The sequence below is a fragment of the Prionailurus viverrinus genome, chromosome A2, assembly GCF_022837055.1.
Source record: "Prionailurus viverrinus isolate Anna chromosome A2, UM_Priviv_1.0, whole genome shotgun sequence".
Classification (NCBI taxonomy): Eukaryota; Metazoa; Chordata; class Mammalia; order Carnivora; family Felidae; genus Prionailurus; species Prionailurus viverrinus.
This window is the reverse complement of record NC_062562.1, coordinates 51,709,392-51,733,590: the sequence shown is the minus strand read 5'-3', so window position 1 is coordinate 51,733,590 and position 24,199 is coordinate 51,709,392. Positions and strand designations below refer to the sequence as shown.

At 48.4% G+C, this 24,199-nt stretch overlaps 1 protein-coding gene across 1 annotated transcript in view; it reads right to left on the bottom strand.

Moving 5' to 3' along the window:
• The window catches only part of SLC6A11 (solute carrier family 6 member 11), a 134,672-nt gene that overhangs the window by 90,088 nt on the left and 20,385 nt on the right, over window positions 1–24,199 (bottom strand). Inside the window, exon 5 of the mRNA XM_047850768.1 lies at window positions 15,827–15,959. Coding sequence (XP_047706724.1) covers window positions 15,827–15,959 — 133 coding nt within the window. The remainder of the gene's footprint in view (window positions 1–15,826; window positions 15,960–24,199) is intronic.

The following is a 24,199-nucleotide window of genomic DNA, read 5'->3' as shown; positions in this document are numbered from 1 at the left end:
TATAAAGTGAGTTTGCTAATACTCACCTGACGGTCTGTTGTGAAGGTTAAGTTCAATCATGAAAGTAGAGTGCCCAGCCCAATGTCAGACACACAGTAAGTCCTCAGTAAATGTTTACTCAGCTTAGGGCAAAGACCTGAGCTTTGAACCTGGGTCAGTCTGACTCCATAGCTTCTGTGACACCCTCCATATCATCCTGCATCCCCCCCAGACCTATCATCACCCCTCATTTTCTGCTGGTCCTTAGATAAGGGTATCACACCTACAGCTGCACACTTGGGATCACACACAATTCCTATGGACTCCGCCTCATTTTTCACTCCTCTCCCCCAAGATAGGTTGTCCCTCTGTTTTCCTAGCCACCGGTGTTGGGAGGAGGTGGAAGGAAGAGGGCTTGGTTGTGTGATTGTCAGGAAATTGCTTTGGAACTTTCACCCCAATCAATGAAATGGGTCCTAACACATGATAGGCAACACATACTTGTCAGCTGATTGAATCAACTAACAAGAAATAAGGAAATGCAGAAGAGCCCCTGACAATAAGCAATGGATGCTCACTCACTGAATGAGGAGGGAAGAGGAAGGGAAAGAGGAAAAGAGAGAAGGAAAAAAGAAGAGAGGAAAGAGGGGGGGCGGCGGGGGGGGGGGGGGGAAGGATGTAAGCCAGCTGCTGGTGGACCGTAATCACAAGCACAAAACCCCTTCACAGCAACATTAACACAGGTGTTTGAATCACGTGACTGTAGCCTAGCTACCTTGCACGTTATAGAGTCTTTCCTACACTCTCGTCCAGAGGTGTCCTACCCACGCCCGGCTGAGTGCACAGGGGCTACCCTGCCGTGCCCCCTGCCCGGGACCATCGTCCACCACTGCCAGGCTCAGCTTCTTTCACCATGGCTTTCATTGCATCACTTCTCTGAGAACTCTGGAGCAGCCCCCATTACCTGTAGCACCCACTCTGGTCTCTCAAAATCAGCCAACCAATATTACAGCACTGAGTATTTCAAAGTGAAAGGCCAGTTTCCCCAGAACGTTCCTGTGCTGCCTTCTGATCCTTATACACGTATAACCAGAGTTTATACCTTGTTTAATCATAACATGATGTAATTCAATATTGTATAATGTACCTTTTCCATTTAACAGTCCTTCGCAAAGCATGTTCTCCCCATTTTGCCAAAGGCTATTTTTAAATTCCACTGAGTAAATATCCCATGACATAATAAGCTATTCCATGACTGTTGGGCTCTTAGGATCCCTTTTTTTCTTTACACCATTGAAAATGCTGAAGGAAATACTTTATTCATATGGTTTCCCATCCCCATGGGAGGTGATTTTGATAGGAAGGTTAAAAAGTGTGAAACTTCTGCCAAAATCACCAGCCTCATCCATCCAGAAAACCTTGGTCCACTCCCCGCCTCCCCCAGCAAGACACTCCCCGCCAACAGCTCTTCCCTCGTGTCTGGTTGCCTTCCCTCCCGCCCTGACATTCTGCCCACATTTGAAGGTCCAGCTTGAATCCTTCCCTGGCATTTGGGGAATTTTCGCATTGGATGGAGGAGATTTAAGTCTCCCTCACTGCAAGCTAGCTTTCCCCCCAAACCTGCCTCCCTGCCTCTATGCCTCTCACCCCGCCAGTCCTCCCTGTGTCACTGGCAAGTAACGGGCATTGGCAGGGTGACGGGCAGCACCGTGGCTTCTTCCCACTCCTGCTTCCTCTTTTTGCTGTTTTTATGCCCTACTCTGATATCTCCTGTTCCTCCAGGAAGCTTTCCAGACCCCTTCCACTCTCATCCTTCCGGGCCTTCTCTGAACTCCTCTGGTGGCCCTTGATGGCAGCCACCTGCCAGCAGCATGCAGCCGGCCCAAGTTTGCCTGTCATTGTCTCATGACTGCCAGGCTTGTGAGCTCAGGGAGACTTCTTACTCGGAGAGGCAAATATTTATTAAGCATGCCCTGTGCCTGGGACTGCAGATAGCAACTCCAAACAAGTTTAGAGGCTGGAGTGTAAGCAGGCAAGTAAACAGGCAGTTACGAAACATCCCTGTGCTAGGAATGATCCCAGGGAAGCAGTGACATCCAAGCTGCATGGTTATTAATTTACCCCACGACAGAGGAGAAAGGAGATTGCAGGGAAAAGGAACTGTACAAAACCCAAAAATACTCAGTGCTATGATATTGGTTGGCTGATTTTGAGAGACCCGAGTGGGTGCTACAGGTAATGGGGGCTGCTCCAGAGTTCTCAGAGAAGTGATGCAATGAAAGCCATGGTGAAGGAAGCTGAGCCTGGCAGTGGTGGACAATGGGCCTGGGCAGGGGGCACAGAAGGTAGCCCCTGTGCTATCAGCCAGGTGGGTAGGACACCTCTGGATGATGGCACGAGAAGGACTCTAGTGTGCAAGGTAGCTAGGCTACAGTCACCAATGTAGGTGTTGCTGTGAAGGTGTTTTGTAGATGTGATTAAGGTCCACCAGCAGCTGACTGATGATAAGGGAGATTATCCCAAATGATCTGGGTGGGTCTGATTCCATCAGCTACAAGGCCTCAGGAACAGAAGCAAGGTTTCCCTCAGGAAGAAGTGGTGCCTGTGGGCAGCGGTATTAGCTCTTGCTCAAGAGTTGCAGCCTCCCCTACGGACCTTACACTTGTCCGGCAAGCACCCACAATCAGCAGTGCCTCGAACAAAATCTCTACCTCACCTACTGGTTCTGCTGCTCTGGCTGAATGCTGACTGACACAGTGGCAATATCCCTGACTGACACAGGGATAGGGAGGAAGGAGGGATCTAGCAGGGGCTCTGGAGGAAGACAGTGGCTCCCTGTCAATTCCAGCTACACTACACTGAGCTAGCCAACTGCTGCCAGCCAAGAGCAAGCAGGTGCACTGTAACTTGCCAGCCCCCTGCTTCGCCATCCACTCCACAGTCTGCTCAGGCTCACATGACCTCTCAATGCTCCCCCGAAGTCCCCTTTGGGTCTATGCTCATCACCCTTCCCGTTCACCCCTACCCAGAACCTCCTAGACACGCTGACCCCTTCCCTGTCTTCCTCCCCCTCCAGCATGCTCTGGCTGCCAGGACCCCCTGCCTCATCTGTTCTGTCATTAGTGACATCAGCACAGCTACCAACTTGTCACTGCACTTGTCATGCTAATCTTGACAGAAGAGGAAACTGAGGCCCTGAGAGATGAAGTGATATGAACAGCCATACAAGGTCATGGTGGCACGCACTGAATCACACAATTGGTGAGTAGTGGGGTGGGACTCTGGACCCCAAACACTGGCTTATTCTGTTCCTCTTAATTGCTATCTCTCTTCATCTCCTTTGCCAGATTCTTGTGGGCAGGATACATAGCTCACAATTCTTTTGTGAATGCCTAGTACGGTGCTGACATTCAGTAGGCACAAAATAAGTACCCACTTGCTTCTGGTTTAGTTTTCCAAAAGCACTGCTCTTGGCCTCACATTGACAGCAAAGCCACTTTGACTCTTCCATGCCTGCCATAGGGAAGGGTGGGCTCCTGATTCCCAGGGAGGCCACGCATGCGGGTGGGCTCCAAGCGTGCCAGGTCCCCAGAGGTGCTCCGCTCCATGAGGGTTAACAGCGCCCGCTGCCCCCAGCCAGGTCCCCCGTGCAGTGCTCCAACGGGCCTTCTCAGGAGGCGGCCAGCCCTGCAGAGCCCCTCCCATCCAGCAACCACTGGGACTTTGGGGGGCCTTTGTGCTTTAATAAAGACAGTATTACTGAGTCACAAAGCTTCCCTCCTTTCCAACCTTCCTCGCTGCCAGGGTTCCCGCTAAAGGTGACGCGCTGTCATTCAAGGCCAAAGAAAGGGTTGAATCAAGATGCTAAACTCCTTTGACTTAATGTGACAATCTACAGCTCTCCCCAAACCACAGTTGTGGGAGAAGCACTCCCAACTGGGCACAAAAGCCCCCTCGCAGTGGCTCAGGCTCCGGGTGTCCTCGGGCTCTGGGGGCCCGAGGGCAGGGACCTCCCTGCGCCGGCCGCCTGGGCTCTCTGCATGCAGCTCATGAGCGCTCTAGTTTCTTCTCTGAATGCAGACATCAGCCAGGCCACTGGGAGAGCCCTGCCACCAAGGCCGTCCCCACTTGCTTCAGGCTACAACAAAGGCCACTTGAGGGCCTAGAGACAGCGCTGCCCAGTTCCTTCCCTGGGCCTGTTCTCTTCCCTTTCACACATCTTTCCCTTTTATTTCCCCTGCCCCCTTTACTCCTGCTTTATGCCTCATTGAATCCATTAGCCACTTTAGAGGGTGCTCCTGAAGAATAAATTTTCTGTGTGGGGCTCCTGGTGGTTTCCCCGCTGGCGGCTCTAACCCGCCTTAGTGGTGGGGGGGGCGGGGGGAAAAAAAGGCACACACTCTGGGGAGGAGCCTCCCAGGGCCCCTCTGGGCTGTGCATCCATGAGGCAGCTCTAGGGCAGACTGCCTGGAGTGGGTGCCCTCACCTGCCCAGGGGCCCCACCTTGTTCCTCCTCCATCCCAACAGGCTCTGGTCCCCCCAGGATCTTAGGGCACACAACTTAAGCCCTACGAACTTTGGTCTTCTCATCTGCAAAATGGGGTAATTGTCACGCCTTTCTCACAGGGTTGTTGTGAGGACTCAGTAGGTTAATGTAATTAGAGCCTTAGAACAGGGCCTGCAACAAAGTGCCACTTAACCATTTGCTTTACTATTAACATCATGCAGACGACACGGGCTGTTTAAGAGTCCTGTGCCACCTCCAATTCTTCTACTTGTTGGTAAATGAAGGAAGGGGAAGAAAAAAAAATCAATTCAAGGCTATTTGCAGCTGTTTCTGTGTGTGTGTGTGTGTGTGTGTGTGTGTGTGTGCACGCGCGCGCGCGCGCGCGTGTGTTTTCTTTTCTCCTGCCTTGGTGTCCTAGAGCTCTGAAAAGAATAAAAACAGAGCCCCAAAGCAGTGAAAAGGCAGGATTCTTCTTAAAATCCCAGCTAATCCTGCAGCTTCCTTTAAAGTGGCACTAGTAGGAGGCGGGGAAGGGACCAGAATTGTTTTTGCAGTGCCCTCCCCTCCCAACCTCTGCTCCTGGAGACCAGGAAATGAGGGGGAAAAATCCATAAATCATCCACCAAGAGGAGGACAGAGGAAGAAATTGGGCAGAGGAGAGAGCAAAAACCAGGAGCCAGAAGGGGAGGGAGTGGGGGCAGCATGAGGGGACACCCTGACTATCTGGTGGGCAGGACGGCTGCCTGCAGAGGGCAGAGTGTCCGGGACCGAGGCTGGGCCAGCCACCCCCATTCCACAGTCAAAGGATTTTAAGGTCTCGAACCCCTGTGCACCTTCTGGCCCCACAGAACAAGGATGCCACGCCAAAAGTCGACTGATGCGACCACTTCTCTCCATTCCGCTGCTACCTCTGCCTTGGTCACCTGCTAACAGGGCTCCCACAGCCTGTCTCTCACCCATCCACTTGCAACAAGCAGCCAGAACCAGCTTTTAAGGATGAACATTATATCATGCTGCTTAAAAACGTTCAGGGGCTCTCCATCACACTTAGAATAAAATCCTGCCCTTTCCCCATGACCTGCAAGGTCTGACCCCTGCCGACTTCCCCTGCCCCATCTCATGCCATCACCGATTCTATCTGGACTCCCAGTTGCTTCGCTGCACATTCACCAGATGCTTCCCATTTGAAAACTTCACATGTGCTGCTCACCTGGCCAAGCCCTGCTCGTCCTTCCCATTGCAGATGGACACCTCTCTTGAAGGAATGCTTCTCTGACCCCTGTGAAGCGTTCCCCCGCCCTTGTTCTTTTCTCTCCCAGCCCCACTTGTCTTCCATCCATAGCATTTCTGTTACGTATTCATTCTGCATCTCCCCCAGCAGGCCGTAACTCCACGGTCTGGATTACCCACCGCTGAGAAGAACCCCCAGCCTGGTACCTGGCACACAGTAAGTATGCAACACTTACTGGATGAATTAATGAGTGAATGAGTAACATCCATAGTAAGTGAGCATTTGGACACAAGAAATAGCACATCTGCGGGCTACAAAGGCTGGGGTGAGATTTTTAAGGACCTTTCAGAAAACCTCTGCACTGCAGCTATCACTAACGCTTTGCAGTGTTTGAAACCATCCATGTTTTGGGTGACAGCAGTTTATAGTAGTTTCTTGTTAGATGCCAGAGAGTCTGCGTGAATTAGTTTCACAGATTATAGACCTATTTGGGGCGCCTGGGTGGCTCAGTCAGTGAAGTGGCTGACTCTTGATGTCAACTCAGGTCATGATCTCACAGTTTGTGAGTTCGAGCTCCACATCAGGCTCTGTGCTGACAGTGCAGAGCCTGCTTGGGATTCTCTCTCTCTCCCTCTGCACTCCTCCCCTCCCCCCCTTCTCTCAACTTAAATAAATAAACTTAAAAAAATTACAGATCCACAAACTTTTTCTGTGAAGGAGCAGAGAGTGAATATTTTAGGCTTTGTGGGTCACATCGTCTCTGTCACAACCATTCAAGTCTGCTGCTATACAGTAGCACAAAAGCAGCCACCTACAATGCCTACAGGAAGGGATGTGGCTATGTTCCAATAAAACTTTATGTACAAAAACAGGCCTTTGGCCAGATCTGGCTACTCCCTGAGTTAGACTAAGGTTTAGCAAAGCTACAAAGGAAGGACAACCAGTAATCACCAGTTTTTTCCATCTTCAACAAATATGCATAGAGGTACCAGGAAAATATTGCAAAACCACAACATTGCTTCACATGCTGTCATTTGATAAAATAGAATGAAGACAGGAGCATACAGAAGTTATTTGAAATTGCTGTTTCATAGAATATACAGCATTTCATTTGTATTATTCTGCGTGTCAGCAATATGTTTGTACAAATGGGAAATTCTAAGAGCAATTGTCACTCTGGAGGTACTGAAGAGCTACTGAGGGCTCAATATTTGTTGCATGTGTGGGTGAGTAGATGGATGGACAATAAATGGAGAGGACAGGATGTTTGCCAGGGTAATTACAAAAAGCAAGCTGGTCAATAACTGCATGAGACATAAAGGGAGAAGTTGTCAAAAATGCCTTGGTGGTTTCAGGCTTATGAGACCAGGGGAGGAGTGGGTGGCAGGGATGGTCAAGATGAATTTGGTTGATGAATAAAAACAAAAAAATAAGGACAGAGCAAAGACAGTCTTTTCAACAGATGAACATCCACATGCAAAAAATAAATAAATCTAGACACAGACCTTACATCCTTCACAAAAATTAAATTGAAATGATCATAGACCTAAATATAAAACATAAAACTATAAAGCTCCTAGAAGATAATTGGAGAAAGCCTAAGTGGCTTTGGGTACGGCAATGACTTTTTAGACACAACACCAAAGGCAGGATCCATGAAGCAGGTGATCAGATACACTTCATTAAAATGAAAACTTCTGTTCTGCCAAAGATAATGTCAAGAGAGTAAGAAGAGAAACCAAAGACTAGGAGAAAATAGTTGCAAGAGGGGTGCCTGGCTGGCTCAGTAGGTAGAGACTATGACTCTTAATCTCAGGGTTGTGAGTTGGAGCGCCATGTTGGCTGCAGAGATTATTTTAAAAAATAAGCTTAGGGGGGCACCTGGGTGGCTCAGTCGGTTAAGTGTCTGGCTTCAGCTCAGGTCATGATCTCACAGTTTGTGGATTCGAGCCCCATGTCAGGCTCTATGCTGACAGCCTGGAGGCTGCTTCAGATTCTGTGTCTCCCTTTCTCTGCCTCCCCCCTCTCACTCTGTCTGCCTCTCATGGGCAAATAAATGTTGAAAGATTAAAAAAAAAATAAGCTTAGGGGCACCTGGGTGACTCAGTCACTTAAGCATCTGACTTCGGCTCAGGTCATGATCTCACAGTTTGTGAGTTCAAGCCATGGAATGGACTCTGCGCTGACAGCTCAGAGTCTGGAGCCTGCTTCAGAATCTGTGTTTCACTTTCTTTCTGCCCCTTCCCCACTTATACTTTGTCTCTCTGTCTCAGTCTCTCTCTCTCTCAAAAATAAACATTAAAAAAGATTTAAAGAACAATAAGCTCAAAAAATAGTTGCAAGAGGGGCACCTGGGTGGTTCAGTCAGTTGAGCATCTGTCCTACTTTGGCTCAGGTCATGATCTCACAGCTCATGGGGTTAAGACCTATGTTGGGCTCTGTGAGGACAGCTCAGAGCCTGGAGCCTGCTTCGGATTCTGTGTCTTCCTCTCTGCCCTTCCCTTGCTTGTGCTGTGTCTCTCATTCTCAAAATAAATAAACATTTAAAAAACATTTTTTTAAAAAAATTTTTTTCCAACGTTTATTTATTTTGGGGACAGAGAGAGACAGAGCATGAACGGGGGAGGGGCAGAGAGAGAGGGAGACACAGAATCGGAAACAGGCTCCAGGCTCTGAGCCATCAGCCCAGAGCCTGACGCGGGGCTCGAACTCACGGACTGCGAGATCGTGACCTGGCTGAAGTCGGACGCTTAACCGACTGCGCCACCCAGGCGCCCCTAAAAAACATTTTTTTAAATAGTTGCAAGAGACACATCTAATAGAGGATTGTTATCCAAAATACACACACACACACACACACACACACACACACACACACACACACACAAAAACACTTAAAACTCAACAATAAGAAAGCAACCTGATTATAAAATGGGCTCTGGGCACCTGGGTGGCTCAGTCGGTTCAGCATCTGACTTGGGCTTAGATCATCTCATAGCTCATGGGTTCAAGCCCCGTGTCAGGCTCTGTGCTGATAGCTCAGGGTCTGGAGCCTGCTTCAGATTCTGTGTCTCCCTCTCTCTCTGCCCCTCCCCCATTCATGCTCTGCCTCTCTCACTCAAAAATAAAAATAAACATTAAGGAAAAAAAAAAATGGGCCCAAGACCTTAACAAACACCTCACGAAAGAAGATACTCAGATGGCAAGTAGGCATATGAAAAATGCTCTGTATTATGTGTCATCAGAGAAATGAAAATTAAAATAATGAGACAATGGCAAAAATCCAAAACACTTGGATGTTAGCGAGGATATGGGGCAATACTAACTGTAATTCACTGCCGGTGGGAATGTGAAACGGAAGACAGAGTGGCAGCTTCTCATAAAACAAAACGTTCACCATACAATCCAGCAATCACGCTCCTTGGTATTTATCCAGAGTTGAAAACTGATGTCCACACAAAAATCTGAACACAAATGTTTATAACAGCTTCATTCATAATCGCCAAACTTGGAAGTACCCAAAATGTCTATCAGTAGGTGAATAGATACGCACCCTACGTTAATTGCAGTATTATTTATAATAGATAAGATATGGACACACCCTAAGTATCCATCAGCAGATGAATGGATAAAGTTGTGGTATGTATACACAATGGAATATTACTCAGCTATGAAAAGAATGAAATCTTGCCATTTGCAGCAACATGGATGGATCTAGACGGTATAATGCTACATGAAAGAAGCCTGACAGAGAAAGACAAATACCATTTGACTTCACTCATACATGGAATCTAAAAAACAAAACGAATGAATAAACTAACAAAAAGCAGAATCAGACCTATAAATACAGAGAACAAAGTGATGATTTCCAGAGGGGAGGGGGTGGGAGGACAGGGAAAATGGGTGAAGAGGAGTGGGAGGCACAGGCCGGAATGAGTAAGTCACAGGAATGAAAGGTAAGACATAGGGAGCATATGAGTGGTATCATAATAGTGTTGTATGGTGACAGATGGTAAATCCACATGTGGTGTGCATAGCATAACATATAGAGATATCCAATCACTATGTTGGACACCTGAAACGAATGTAACATTGTGTGTCAACTATCAAAGAAAAAAAATTAAGGTGAATGGATAAACCATGATACATCCAGACAATGGACTATTATTCAGTGCTAAAAAGAAATTAACTTTGGGGGGCACTTGGGCCTTAGTTAAGCGTCCGACTCTTGATTTCACCTCAGATCATGATTTCATGGTTCATGAGATCCAGCCCCATGTCAAGCTTCCTGCTGAGCCTGGAGGCCTCCTTGGGGTTCTCTCTCTGTCCCTCCTTGCCCCTCAAAATAAAAAAAGCATAAAAAAAAAAGAAATGAACTTGTAAGCCATCAAAAGACATGGAGGAACCTTAAATGCATATTACTAAGTGAAGGAAACCAATCTGAAAAGGCCACATACTGTATGATTACAATGATAATGACATTCCGGAAACGTTGAAACTATGGAGACAGTAAAAAAAAAAAAAAAAAAAAAAAAAGGATGAATGGTTGTCAGGGGTTAGGGATAGGAGAGAGGAAAAGGTGGGGCACAGAAGATTTTTAGGGTGGTGAAACTATTCTGTAGGATACTATAATGGCGGGTACGTGTCATTATACACTTATCCAAATGCACAGAATGTACAACAAGACTGAAACCTTGTGTAAACTAGGGCCTTTGGGTGATGATGAGGTAGGTTCATCAACTGTAACAAATGCCCAACTCCAGTGGTCGGTGTCGATAAAGGGGGAGGTGACACGTGTGTGGGGGCAGGAGGATACATGGGAAATCTCTGTACTTTCTGCTCAATTTTGCTATGAACCTAAAACTGCTCTTAAAAATAAAGTCTTTAAAAACAAACTACAAAAACCAAGGACACAGGAAAATCACAAAGATGTCTCCATGTTGTGAACACTTGATTTCAATTATCTGGAGTAAAACTGTTTATCATGCAGAAGACAAGTTACAAACAGCCTGGAAGTTTCCTCATGAAGAAATCAAGTATCTTAGAATCCTACATCTTGGCAGAATTTAATTAACAATTGAGAAAGGTTTTTATTTATTTTTCTAATTCAGACTTCTAGAATTTTGAATTGTGCCTAAAGAGAGAAAAAAAAAAGCTATGCAGAAATAAACCATAGCTGTTGCCCTGGGGTAGGGAAATAAACACCTACTGTGTGCTTAGAACTATGATCAACGTGCTCACGCTGAACTTGCACATGAACTCCCAGCTGAGGGCATGAGAGCAGAGGAGGATCAGGCTTAGGGAAGGCAGACAGACCCAGGCTTGAATCCCGGCTCTGCTCCTTCCAAACAGGGTGGCCTTGAGCAAACCTTGCAACCTCTCTGGGCCTCTACTCTCTTATTTGTACAATAGGGTTTGACCTTAAAAGCCAAGATGCCTCCCAGCTCTGACATGCTATGTTCCAATATTCCAGAGCCAGTATGCAGCCATTAGAATCCCCACATTCACAGCATCTGATTCTCTAGCTGTTCTATTGTGAATGCTAGCACTAACACACTAAATTGCAATGGCTTATCTGTCTGTGCCTGCCCTGCTAGGCACACTCTATGGGGACAAGATGGCCCACCACCCTCTCTATTGGATCCCAGCACCTTGCAGGGAGCCCCAGGCACAGGTGAAATTCATCCATTCCACAAATGTTTATTAAGAACAGTTAGGTGGCACCTTGCTACGTACTGAAGTTTGAATCTAGTTTGTGTCTCTCCAACCCACAGCAGCTTCTTCTGACAGGAGATGCTGCTCACTCTGACCCTGGGGACATCCTGAATGCTGGCCTCTGTGATGTCAGAAGACCGTAAAGCACTCAAACAGGGAGCAGGAGGGGAGGGCACTGAAGGACATTTGCGGAGACCATCTGTGGGGGGTATGCTAATATCAACACAGATCAGGAGCCCACACACTGCCTGTTGAGCCACTGGAGAGGGTGGCTGGGCCTTCCTCTATGGCCCTGTCACAGACTCATCTGTGATCTACTCATTTGTGGCCTGATCCCAAACCTCCATTTAGACAGTCATCTGCTAACAGGTGAGTCTGTAATGCATGCCTCCAGCAGCAAGAGACACGTTCAATGAATTAAGTTAAACCTGGGCCAGGAAACTTTTCTCAAGCTAATGAAATTTCAGAATTTTCTGCTGAAATCTGAGTTTGGGAAGTGGGCTGGAACTCAGTCATGGCCTGGACAAGATCAGAAAGACAGGGTTCTCCTTCCTTGGACAGCCTCATGAAAGTGGCTCTGGTCATAGGCAAGAGACAGGAGCGGTGGCTCCCCACTCAGGAAGACTCATATGACCTGTGTTTATTTTTAGCTGTTTTTGTACAGAACCTGAAAAACCTTTGGACCCTGGGCTTATGTCCAAGGTGAGGCGAACAATAAACAGTAAGAAAAGCAACAGACCCTCTCCTGAGAAGACACCATGTGCTGATGGGGGACCCCTGGTCTCCTTAAACTGTCAGAACCTCATCATATATAAAGAGCTGAGGAGCTGGGCCACCAGGCTCTAGTTCCTAACCTGACACTTGTCACTTACTCCCTGTGTGGCCTTGGACAAGTCCCTTCTGCTCTTTGAGCCTAAATTTCTTCACTAATAAAATGTCAGGGGTGGGGGTAAAGCACATGGTTTCTGAGAAATCACAACAGCTCTGGAAAACCACATTCCATCCTGATGCTAATCCTGGTCTTGAGCATGGAACAGGGGAAGAGCCCCTGAAACCCAGCCTTCAGGAAAATGCTTAATTGGCTCATCGGATTTCAGCATTTCCCTTAAAACCACCATCTTATTACAGCTGCAACCAACAACCACTGAGCCCCCACTGTGTGCTATGTTATCTCATCAACTGCCTCTTTATAATCAGCCCATAAGAAAACTCATTATCGCTACACCACAAAGGGCAGGCAGGATAGTACTCTCATCCAAAGCCCAGGCTATGCAGCCACCAAGGCTTGGGGTCTGCTTCCTACCTGAGGGTCCTTAAGCAAGTTACTTACTCCGTCCAGGCCTCAGTTTCCTCGTCTGAAACAGAGATAATGACTGCCCCTGTCTCCTGGGCTTGTTTCAAGTTCTAAACGGAGTGGGCATGTGAGGCGCTCAATGACCATCACCCGTTACTATCACCAAGTACTACTGCCCTCATTACCATGCCTACTAGTGATGAGAGAAAGTAGGCTCAGGCAGAATGCGTGAAAGAACATCACTCAAAATATCACAATCTTCTAAAATTTGATTGAGTCCAAGGACAGGCAAGATGGGAGCAGCATGGGGTCAGTGCCGAGGCACAGTCTTCATCCAACTCAGGCCAGGCTCCTCAATCTCTCAGCCTCTGGGTCTCCACCTATGAACTCGAGGCAGTATCTCCCCAGGTTGTGGGATCTCATGTACTAATGTGGATGAAAAATGCCTGGCAGAGTGTGCACCGAACAGAAGGCTGTGGATGAATGTTCTCTCCCATGCTTCCCCATATGTCTCTTTTGAAATCTCCAAGAATGCAGCCCGCTAGTCCTTCCTTGAAACCCAGTCCCTGCATTAGAATTCTCAACACACAGGCTCAACAGCCTAGCCAATGGCAAGTGGCCCTATAGTGGGACTCAGCTTCCTCCTAAGAGCCAAATGGAACCAAATTTTGCTGTGGCCCATGTTCTGGACCCAAGAGCTCAAGGCTACATGTGCCCACATGGACAACCCAAGTACACGCATGCACAAATGCCTTATCCAATGGCCCTCGCCCCCACCACACACAACTGCTAGCCAGCCAAGCCTGCTGGCCTTGGCATTGACTCCCAAGAAAGTGGTAATCATGGTGGAAGCAGTGTCCCTTCCCTTTGCACTTCACAAAGCACTCTCACATATATTAACTGGGTAGGGTAGAGGCTGTGTTTCATTCACCTTTAGATATCCATTGACTAATGCTAGGCAGAGAGTAGATACCCAGAAACAACTTCTCATATGAGTAAATTTTATCATTTTAATAAGATTTTTAAGAATCACCATTATTTAGCACTTACTATTAGTCACACACTCCGCTAAGCATTAAATATGCATCCTTGCATCTCATCCTGGCAATCACCCCATGAGACAAACTTAATGATCAATCCCCATTTTGCAGAAGAGGAAACTGAGGCTCAGAAAAGTTAAGTGATGTACCAAGGTCACAGCTAGTGAGTGACAGACCTCAGATGTGAATCCTGATTCCAAACTCTGGTTCTTCACTCCTCCAAGTCATTCTCCTCCTCTTTAGCCAGAAGAGGCAGCAAAAAAGGGGACAGGAGCAGCGTGTATGTAGTCTAAAGAAGTACATCAATAATGCACTGATTTTTAGATTTGGAAAAACAGAAAAATTCTATTGTTTTCATGATGCAAACTAGAGAAAGCAAAGATTAGCAAAATCATCTCGGCCGACAGAACATGAGTCTCTGTTCTCCTTTCTCTGGTGCACCAGGCAAATTTATGATTACTTTCTAGTACCTCCTTAGCTCCCTTACCACCCTCAGCATGGAAACTTGTCAATATCTCTTTTCTGCTCGCCTAATTTCCCCCCAGCAGGTCTGCCCACCAGTCAATACCTACCACTGTGGGAAATGAGGGAACCACCTTTTGTAAAAGGACCCAGAGTGGTTAAGTTCCCATCTCCTTAGAGGTTTGACCTCCAGTCCCTGATCCAGCCAACAGCTTAGAATAAAGGTGATGCCTACCGGAAACAGGCAGGCAAGGAGTGAGATGGTCAGGGTGACTGGAATAAGAAAAGCTGCACGTCCTCTTTTCCACAAGAAAAAATGGAATAGCACAAATGAGCAAACTACTGGCACTGACATTCAGCTAGAGCGTCAGGGCAATAGGGAATGGTGAGGACTGTCGCCAACCAGAGTATCCCTAGAAGGCGGTGGCTACTGCTCAGCTCCACCAACCCAACTGCTGTGTAGGCATGCAGGCCCAGTGCTGCCAAACCTTTCAACTTGCCAAAGGATACCAGAATCATACTTCCTTTTCCAACATGAAATCTCCTGATTTTTAAGTGTTGGCAACTATGCTTTTATTTTAATGTATTTGAGAGACAGCACACACACATGTGCGCCTGTGCACACACCAGCAGGGAGAGGCAGAGGGGCGGCGGCGGGGGGGGGGGGGGAGAGAGAGAATCCCAAGCAGGCTCCACTGACAGCATGGCGCCCAACACGGGGCTAGATCCCACAACCCCGGGATCATGACCTGAGCTGAAATCAGAGTAGGCCGCCCAACCAGCTGAGCCACCCAGGCATCTCTACTTTTTTTTTTTTCCTCAAAGCACATGAGTGGGCGGGACTTGTCCATGAGCTACATGTACAACATGTGCATTGATTCTTATGGCACAGATGGCTGTGCTCACTACACTTCCCCCCATGTTCCCCTACATCTTGAGCCTCCCTGGCAGGCAGCTGAGGCCATGCTTCAGGCTCCAGCCAGGTGCCTGTGAGTGGGAGCTAACTTCCTGGCCAGGGCTGTTGAGACCTGGCTGCTTCCTCCCACTTCTCCGACCCCCCCCCCCCCCAAGAGGAGATGCAGGTCCCGGAGGCCACACAGTACGGATGGCACGGCAAGGCAACGAGATGGACACAGCTGCCCTCCATCCACAGACTCTTAGTGGGTGAGGTCCTGGGGCCTATCAGTGCAGGCAGCCAGCATTTCCTGCCCTGGCACATGCCTGAAGCCCATATCTTCATTACAAAAACTATATGGTTGTACTTCAGCACTTCCAGTTTTCAAAGCATTTTACCTCCCCTTTCCTTGCAGAGCTCTCAGTAAGACAGGACAGGCTTTGCTATTTCACAGACAAGCAAACTGAGGCTCAAAAGGCAGAACTGACCAGCCCTGAGGTGTGTGGCACGTGAGTGGTGCACTGGGTTCTAGCTCTGAGCTCCTGAGTGGACTCCTAGTCTAGTGCTCCTCCTACCTTCCAGCATAAGAGCTAACTTTTATAATTCAAACTCGGGGCACTCTCCGGGTCACCTGTGATCTTATACAAGGACAGCTCATGTCCTCCCCTGCTGGTGGCTAGTTGCTTGAAGATGCACCTCTTACCTTTCCTGTGGACTTGGTCCCCTTCCAGATGCAGAAGTAGCAGATGGTCCAGGCTGCCAGGAGACACAAGGCCAGCTCCCAACGGAGGTTCCCAATGTGCTCGATCCCACCTGAGATGGCCAGGACCCGGCGCCTGTGGAGGGGAGAGGGGAGAGTCACAGGGGCTGGAGACCCACCCTGACCCCACCCGGGGCAAAGCTAGTGCTATAGGGAAGCAAGAATGGGCCACCCAATCATTCACCTGCCTCCCCTACCACCATTTGCCAAGCATCTCCTCCGAGCCAAACCCAGGGCTGGGACCCCAGCGAGGAACAAGACCCAGCCCTCTGTCTTCGTGGATTCACTCATTGGGGAAAGACAGGCCAGTTAGGAATGGTTTACAGTAAGTGAGGCAAGGGCTAAAACGGAAGAAGTAGAGGGGTTCTGGAAAGGCTGAGAAGCATCTAGCCCACCTGACGACTGCCAGGAGACTGAAGGACTATCCATACACATTCCAGGTGGGGAATTTCAGTGGGAGCAATTATACAACCCTGGCTTGCTGAACTAAACAGCAGCCAATGAACTTGCTTTGGCCAATAGCACCCGTGTCACTTGCAGAGCCAGGTGAGGTGATTCACCATGTTGCCTTCTCCTACTATTGCTGTGATGACAGAGTATGTGTCAAGATGGAGCCCCTAGGAGCCTGACTTCCTGAGTGACTACACATGAGCCCTCCTGCTACCCTCTGTCAAAGATGTTGTGTGAGCAAGAAAGCAACTTTGCAGCCTTAAACTGAGATCTTTGGAGATGTTTGTTATTGCAGCAAAACCCAGCCAATCCTGACTGATACATGGGGTTAGGGAAAGCAGTCTGGAAGAAGTGATATTTGAGCTAAACCATGAAGGATGATGGGATTCAGCCAGGAGAGAAAGGGACTTAAAATTGTTTTAGATGGAGGGAATAGCACAAGCAAAAGCCAGAAAACAGAGTATGGGATACTTGGGGAATGCTGGAACATAGGGGTCATAAGGGAATCGCAGAAAAGGTAAACAGAGATGCATCCCTGGGAGCCTTGAATAGCAGGCCAAGAGTAGGGATGTCCCAGAAGGCCCAGGCCACAGGAGGGGGAGGACCCCGGGCTACACTGAGTCAATGCCTCGAGCTACAGTCTTCCTTCAGAACCCATCAATCCTTCAGGGTTGACACAGGCCTGGCTCCCAGAGCCTACGCCTGGGGTTTGTGTTTCTTTAAAGTCAAACTCGCCACGCTCCATATTGTGCAGAACCATGGCACTAACACAAACCCCCTCTAAACTCGCTCCACGAACCCCATTCTGGCTGCCAAACCACCCCCGTCGGACCACGCCAGTCGTCTCAGCGCTCTGGGAACATCCTTTGAGCAAGCAGCTCCCATCCCACCAAGCATGAAAGCCTCCCTCAGTGTCTGTCTCCCTGGGAATCTGCTCAGGGCCTGATTCTGCATTAATTACTCAATGACACCAATTAGCACTGGTCTACAGGCTCCCTCCAGCCCCAACCCCTGCTGGAGAAATCAGGCAGGCCCCCAAACAAAATTGGGCTGTGTGGGTTTATTTGAAAGGAAACCAGCTTTCAGACCTATCGCTAGAAGTGCGAACATCCACTTAAATACACATTTACTGAGCACCTACTATGGACCAGGCACTATATTAAAACTGTGAATTAAAACAAAAGCATGTTTGGCTTTTGCCCTCTACAAGTATAAGTTAGACCAAAAAAAAAAAAAGTCCAAGTTTTTAAGGAAGGAGATAGCCACATCATTGTAACAGCAATTTTTTTTAAATTTTGTTTCTTATGCTTAGTAGTCTCTGGCTTTAATTCCGTTAAAAACTACAGGCCATTAAATGAAACCTTCAAGAGTATCTATTATCATAACAGAATAGTGGGCCTCAGAGCACGGTCCTTGTGGAGTGCTTGCTAAAAATAAAAAAAATTCCTGCATCTCGTCCCAGACCTACTGAGTCCAGATCTTTGCCGAACGACTCCCCCGAAGCTGCATTTTGGTGCACCCGTCCAAGGATTGCTTATGCATGGGAAGGCCTCAGCACCACAGAAGTAGAGTTTCCTGACAATGAAGGAATAACCTACAAACCCCACCTGAATAGTATTTTTGAAGAGGACCTAGAGATGGGGTCTGATATCCTTTGAGAAGCTCCTGAAGGACTGGACTTTCTCCTCCCCCAAAATACTGTGATGCACCCACTCACTCTCAAAATTCTGCAGGGAACCTCAGAGTGTTCATCAAGGACCTTGTTTCTCGATTAAGAGTCTCGTAGCCTACATATATCTACCACCTTACAAACTGCCCCCGACAGCATCCTGAATGCCCATGAGGTGGGCATTCCTTCTCATTCAAGAAGAAATAAGCCCGCTCAGGAGAGAAAGTAGGCCAGTGCAGATGGTGTGCTTTTCCCATTCCACTCCAGGCTGTGAATTTTTCATTAAAGAAGCACTTACATGAGGTCCCCAGCTAGCAGGGGTGCACATACACATATGCCTTCTTGTTGATGTAGTTGTTTTCTGAACTGGGACTTGAAAACTGGAAACGGCATGGGGACAGAGGGACAGCAGAGGGGGCAGAGCAGCCAGGAGGGAGCTGGCTCAGGTCCCCTCTCTTCCACATTTTGGATGCCGCAAACTTTTGAGTCATGCAGCCTGCTTCGGCGCCCTCTCGCTTAATTGAACAATCTAATTCCCAGAATGGGAAGCAGATTACTAAAAGCTACGCAGGATGAATTGCTCTTTTGTTTCACCAGACACTATTTGAAAACATCCTCAAACTATTTTCTTTAGGTTTTACCAGCACTGACTCTAACTAGCAATGGACCTCGGGTTTCTAAAGATAGAAGGCTCAGGGGCCAGGTTCTCAGCCTGCAGGGCTGTGGGTTGTTTTGAAACCCACAAGGGCAGCCTTTGAGAGCCCAGGGGCTGGGGCACTCAACTCCGGAGACTTGGAGAAGGCACAGCTCTTCCTGGGAAAAAGCTTTCTTAATGACCCTCCCCATGAAGTGCTGGAGAGGAGAAAGGTCTGAATAAGGAAGAGTTTGCTGCCAACACCCTGGCAAAAAAAAAGGGGACCAAGGAACAGACCTCCTGACACTGTCCAGGGAGCGGGAAATGTTGAAGACTAAACAGAACTCTTTGGAGGCATTTACTCAAGTTATTCTGAACACCTACTATAAGCCAGGCATGGGAGCAGGTCCTTCACGAGGTATCTTTTTCAGACCACACGTGTAGAATATTTCTGGAGATAGCTACCCAGAGCTTGGCGCCTCTGCTTCTCCAGCCCCTGGCACCTGTAGAGATGGACTGGGTTCAAACTGAGCGCTGTTCCTTACCAGCTGTATGACCTTGGGGAAGGGACATCGCTTCTCTGAGTCTCAGCTTCCTCATCTGTAAAATGGGAATGACAATACCTCCCTTTGACAGGTTTCCAAGCATCATTTAACCCTCCCAACAATCCTTGAGGTAAAGAGAATCACCATCATTTCAAAGATGGGGAAACTGAGTTGTGAGCAGTTCAGTAACTCACCCAAAGTCATACCAGGAGCAAGCAACAGAGCTGGGATTTGAACCTAGGGATCCTGGCTCCAAAGCCCGCACTTCCAGCCTCAATGCTAGCTCTGAGATTCCCCTGTAACACTAAAATCACTGCCTTCTTCTCTTCTTCATTAATGAAAGCTGTCATTAAACGCATGCTCCAAAGCTATCTTACGTGTTTTTGCATATAACATAAAGGTAGTACGCAGCACATGTCCTTCGTAATTTATTAATTTATTCAAGTAGCACTTAGTAAGATGTCTTTAGTGTGCCAGTGTTACACCGGTGGTCCATAAAGAGCTCATGTTCTAATGGGGAAAGCAGACAAGAAAATAGAACTGGGCATAGAGAGGAACAAGACAGAGAAATCATTGGGACCATCATCGGGGATTTGGCCACTACCAGGATGTGGAGATCAGAGTGAGCCAGGAGATCCTGGAGGGTAGGAGGGAGTCAGCAAAGAAGGGCGGGGAGCACGTGGGGCAGAAAGGCCACCAGGAGCAAAAGGCTGGAACAAAAGTTCAGTGAGACCAGGGAAAGGCATGGCACGTTGGGTAAGCGCGGCAGAAGCCAGGGTGAGAAGTGGGATGAGGACAGAGCTGGACTATGAGCCTTGCTGAGGGGCTAGGGCTTCATCCTGAGGGCAACAGGAGCCTCATTGAATCTTAAACAGGACTGAGACCCTATCAGATACATATTCTGGAAGACTCTCTTTGGCTGCAGTGGGAAGAATGGGCAGTAAGGGTAGAATGGGGCAGGGCTGCCTTAGTTTGCATAGTAATTGGTGAGGGTCTGGACCAAGGTAGGGGAATGGCCCTAGAGGAGAACAAGTGGGCTTGAAAAAAGCACAGGAACAAGGTGACTGCTGGGGGTGGCAGGTAGGAGGGAAGAGGGGGTTTCCAAGTGACACCCAGCTTCATACTTGGATGGATGGCGGGCATTAGCTGAGCAGGAGTGAATTGTCAAGAAGGTTGGAGGAGGAAGAGGTGAAGAATCAATCTTTTAGACAAGATGATTTTGAGGTGCCTGTGGGACACGTAGGAAGCTGCAATGCCCAGAGGCAACTGGGTCTCTGGGTGTAAAGCTCAGAAAAGAGACACAAGGAGGAGATTCAGACCTGAGCCATCAGGGTGTTCTGGGAGCACATGAGGCTCCCTTGGGAGAGCTGGAGGAGGAGGAGGAGGCAGGGGGAGGACGTGCACAGAGCCTCCAGAACCCCAACATTTACAGGACAGGAGAGGAAGGGAGGAGCCCTTGCAGGAGGGAGACAAGTGTGAGCAGAAAAGCAGGGAGCAACAGGAGAAGCCGGCATCCCTGGAGGCGGAGGACATTCCAGAAGGGGAAGCAGTCCACCTGCCACGTGCTGCAGGGCAGCCTGGCAAGACGGAGGGTGTCAGGGGATTTGGGACCAGAAGGTGGGAGTGAGGCAGGGAGAACAGATCCTCGTGGGGCAGACTTCAGGCAGCTGTGAGTGAGGAGCAGACATGCAGTGGGATGCTGGTGGGACCCTGGAGAGTTTGGCTCTTATGGGTCAGAGACCGTGGTAGCTGGAAGGGCCACACAGAACACAAGAGCTGTTTTACTTATAATGGGGTGAATGTGTTGGGGAAATCAAGAGGCCAGTTTGGAAGGAAACCATCCTTATTATTTTTTTATTTTTTTATTTTTTTATTTTTGAGAGAGTGACAGCAAGCACATGCCCGTGAGCAGGGGAGGGGCAGAGAGAGGGGACAGAGGATCCAAAGTGGGCTCTGCGCTGACAACAGATGCAGGGCTCGAACTCAGGAACGTGAGATCACGACCTGAGCCGAAGTCTGGCACTCAACCCACTGAGCCACCCAGGCGCCCACAATCTGTCGTTATTAAGAGACTGCCAGGAGAGAATTGGAAGGAGCTGGAAGCAGAGGGGACTATGGCAGGTGCCACATGAAAGCTGTACAGCTCATTACATTCAGTTCACTGTGAGGGTATTATTAGACCCATTTTATGGGTGGGGAAACTGAGGCCAAGTGAGGTAAAGGAACTTGCCCAGATTAGGACTTGAAACCAGGTTCTTCCGGTGCCCACACCCTTTCCCCCACTGCTGCCCCGCCAGAAATGGACCCCAGCAAAAGGATGCCTCTCACTCAAGGCTTCTCCCCCATCCTTCACAGTCTGAGGGAAAATGGCTGGGTTCCCAAATCCAGTCTCCAGACATCACCCTCATTTCCATCTCAGTGTCTCATACACAGAGAGGCTGAGTCTGGAGAGGAGGAAACAGCCTCACACCTGGGGCTTCCCTAGCTTGCAGAGCCAGGCATGGTCTGACCCCAGAAAGCGGAGAAGGAGCAGGCAGCCAGGCCCCTCTCCTCCACCGGCAGAGAGCCTGGGAGAGGCCATGTGGGAACAGCTCCCAGCGTGGCTGGCCGGCCGGAGAGGCCTCATCTTGATGTCCAGCACGGAGCCGGCAAACACATCACCTTTCTTTAACCTGCCACGGAGTAAGTGTTGCCAGGGACGCACAGACCGCCCTAAAAACTGGCGCTGAGGGGCTGGGCTATAAATAGCCTTGCTGGTCTTCCTTTCTGGTCTCCCCAAGCAACAAACAAACAAAAAAGGGCCCATCACCAAAACTAATGTGCCTTCCCTGCCCCCTCCAGAGTTTCTCTGCCTTCGGGGTTCTGCGCTCACTTCTCTGGGAAGAAAGAAGTGCAGGCCCCCAGCTCTGACTTGCTCCTATGAGCCCCAGCAGAGATCCTAAATGCCGCTGGAGGCACAGGGCAAGGACCCTCCTTGTCAAGCAACTGAGGCCTCTGCATCATGCCATCTTCCAGCAGATAGTTATCAGGTGCTAACTCCATGCCGCGTACCCTAAGGACTAAAGCCACAACGATGAGTGAAGCAGGGGTGCCCTGAGAGAGCACCCCCTCAGGTTGTACCCAGGAGTATGAAGAAAATAACAAGGACCATGATAGCCTGGATTTCCTCATGCTCACTCCCAAGGTAAAGGCAACAGTTGTTCCCATTTTACAAGTGGGAAAAGTGTGGCTTAGGGAAATTAATATGCCCAGGAAGGCTGAGGCAGAATCCGAAGCCTCACCTGTTCGACTTCAGAGGCAGAGCTTGGAGCCACTGTCTGGTCATGGGGAAGATGGAACAGAACTGTGTCATTTACAGAATGACCCAGGTTGGCATGAGGAGTCAGGAGCTACTGCTCCAATTTCTTCCGTCACTGCAGAAATCCCCCTAGGCCATGAGGAAGTCCCCATCAGCCCCCAAGCACACCTTGACTTCTCCACCTTACAGGATTCATTCCTGTAAGGAATTCTTCCTCGTTCTTCCTCATTCTCCCAAGCTGTAAAAATTCTACCTGTCCTTTAAGCACCAGCTCAAATAACACAAAGCCTCACAAAGTGTATTCTTGGTCCCTACCTATATCGTAAGGGTTAGTCCATCCTTTCATCTAAAGGTTAAGCGAGCATCTACTGTGCACCAGGCACTCCTAGATCAGGGGTCAACAAACCTTCTTTAAAGGGTCAGTGTGTAAATATTTTAGGGTCTGCAAGCCATATGGTCACTGTCCCAACTATCTATCTTTGCAGTGTGAAAGCAGCCATACACAATTTATAAACAAGTGTGTCTGTCTTCCATAAAACTTCATTTACAAAAACAGGCAGGAGACGGGGTTTGGCCAGTGGTCTCTAGAACCCTGTCCTAGGCTTTCCAAAGAACAGCAATCCTTCCAGGCACTCAAGAGTTCTCACCAGGACCTCAGTGGAGAAAACGAAGTACACTGTAGCCCTCCTTTGAGAATCTCAATGATCATCAGAATATTAAAGGTTCTAAGGAGTCCTGCGGTAAAGATACTTTTATACTCTGATTAACCCAATGTTTCCCAAGTTTATTCAGAAGTATTCCCCATTAAAGCCAAACTAAAACCACAATGAGATACTGTTTCATATCCACTTGGGTACACCTACCAGGATGGCAGTAATCAAAATAACAAGTGTCCCCTAGGATGTGGAGAAATGGAACATCATATATTTTTGGTGGAAATGCAAAAATGGTTTAGCCACAACGGAAAACGGTTTGACAGTTTCTTAAAAAGCTAAACATTCAACTCAGAGATTCCACCCCTAGGTTATTCCTAATAGCCAAAAACGGAAAAGCACCCAAATGTCCATTAACTGACCAACAAAAGGTGGTGTATCCATACAACGGAATGTTATTTAGCCACAAAGAATGTTATTTATGACGAAGTGATACATGTGATAACATGGGTGAGCCTTGAAAACATGCTAAATTAAGGAAGTTAGTGAGACCTTGCATGACTCCATTTATATGCCAAGTCCCAACTAGACAAATTTAGGGAGACAGAAAGTGGAGGAGTGGTTGCCTGCAGGCTGGAGGAGAGATGAAGTGTAAATGGGTACTGAGAGCCCTTAGGACGTGTTGGAGATGTTCCAAACCTGTATTGTGATGATGTCACGATCGGCAGTGATTCAAAATCACTGACTTGCGCACCTACAAGGGGAGCACTTTATGGAATGTAAACTGTAACCCAGTTACTAAGAAGTTGTCAGGAAGGGGGGCGCCTGGGTGGCTCAGTCAATTAAGCGGCCGACTTTGGCTCAGGTCATGATCTCGTGGTTCATGAGTTCAGGCCCCTCATCGAGCTCTGTGCTGACAGTTCAGAGCCTGGAGCTTGCTTCAGATTCTGAGTCTCTCTTTTTCTCTGCCCCTCCCCTGCTCACATTGTTTCTCTGTCTCTCTCAAAAATAAACATTAAAAAAAAATTTTTTTTTTAAGTTGTTAGTAAGAAGTGTACTGTGCCATG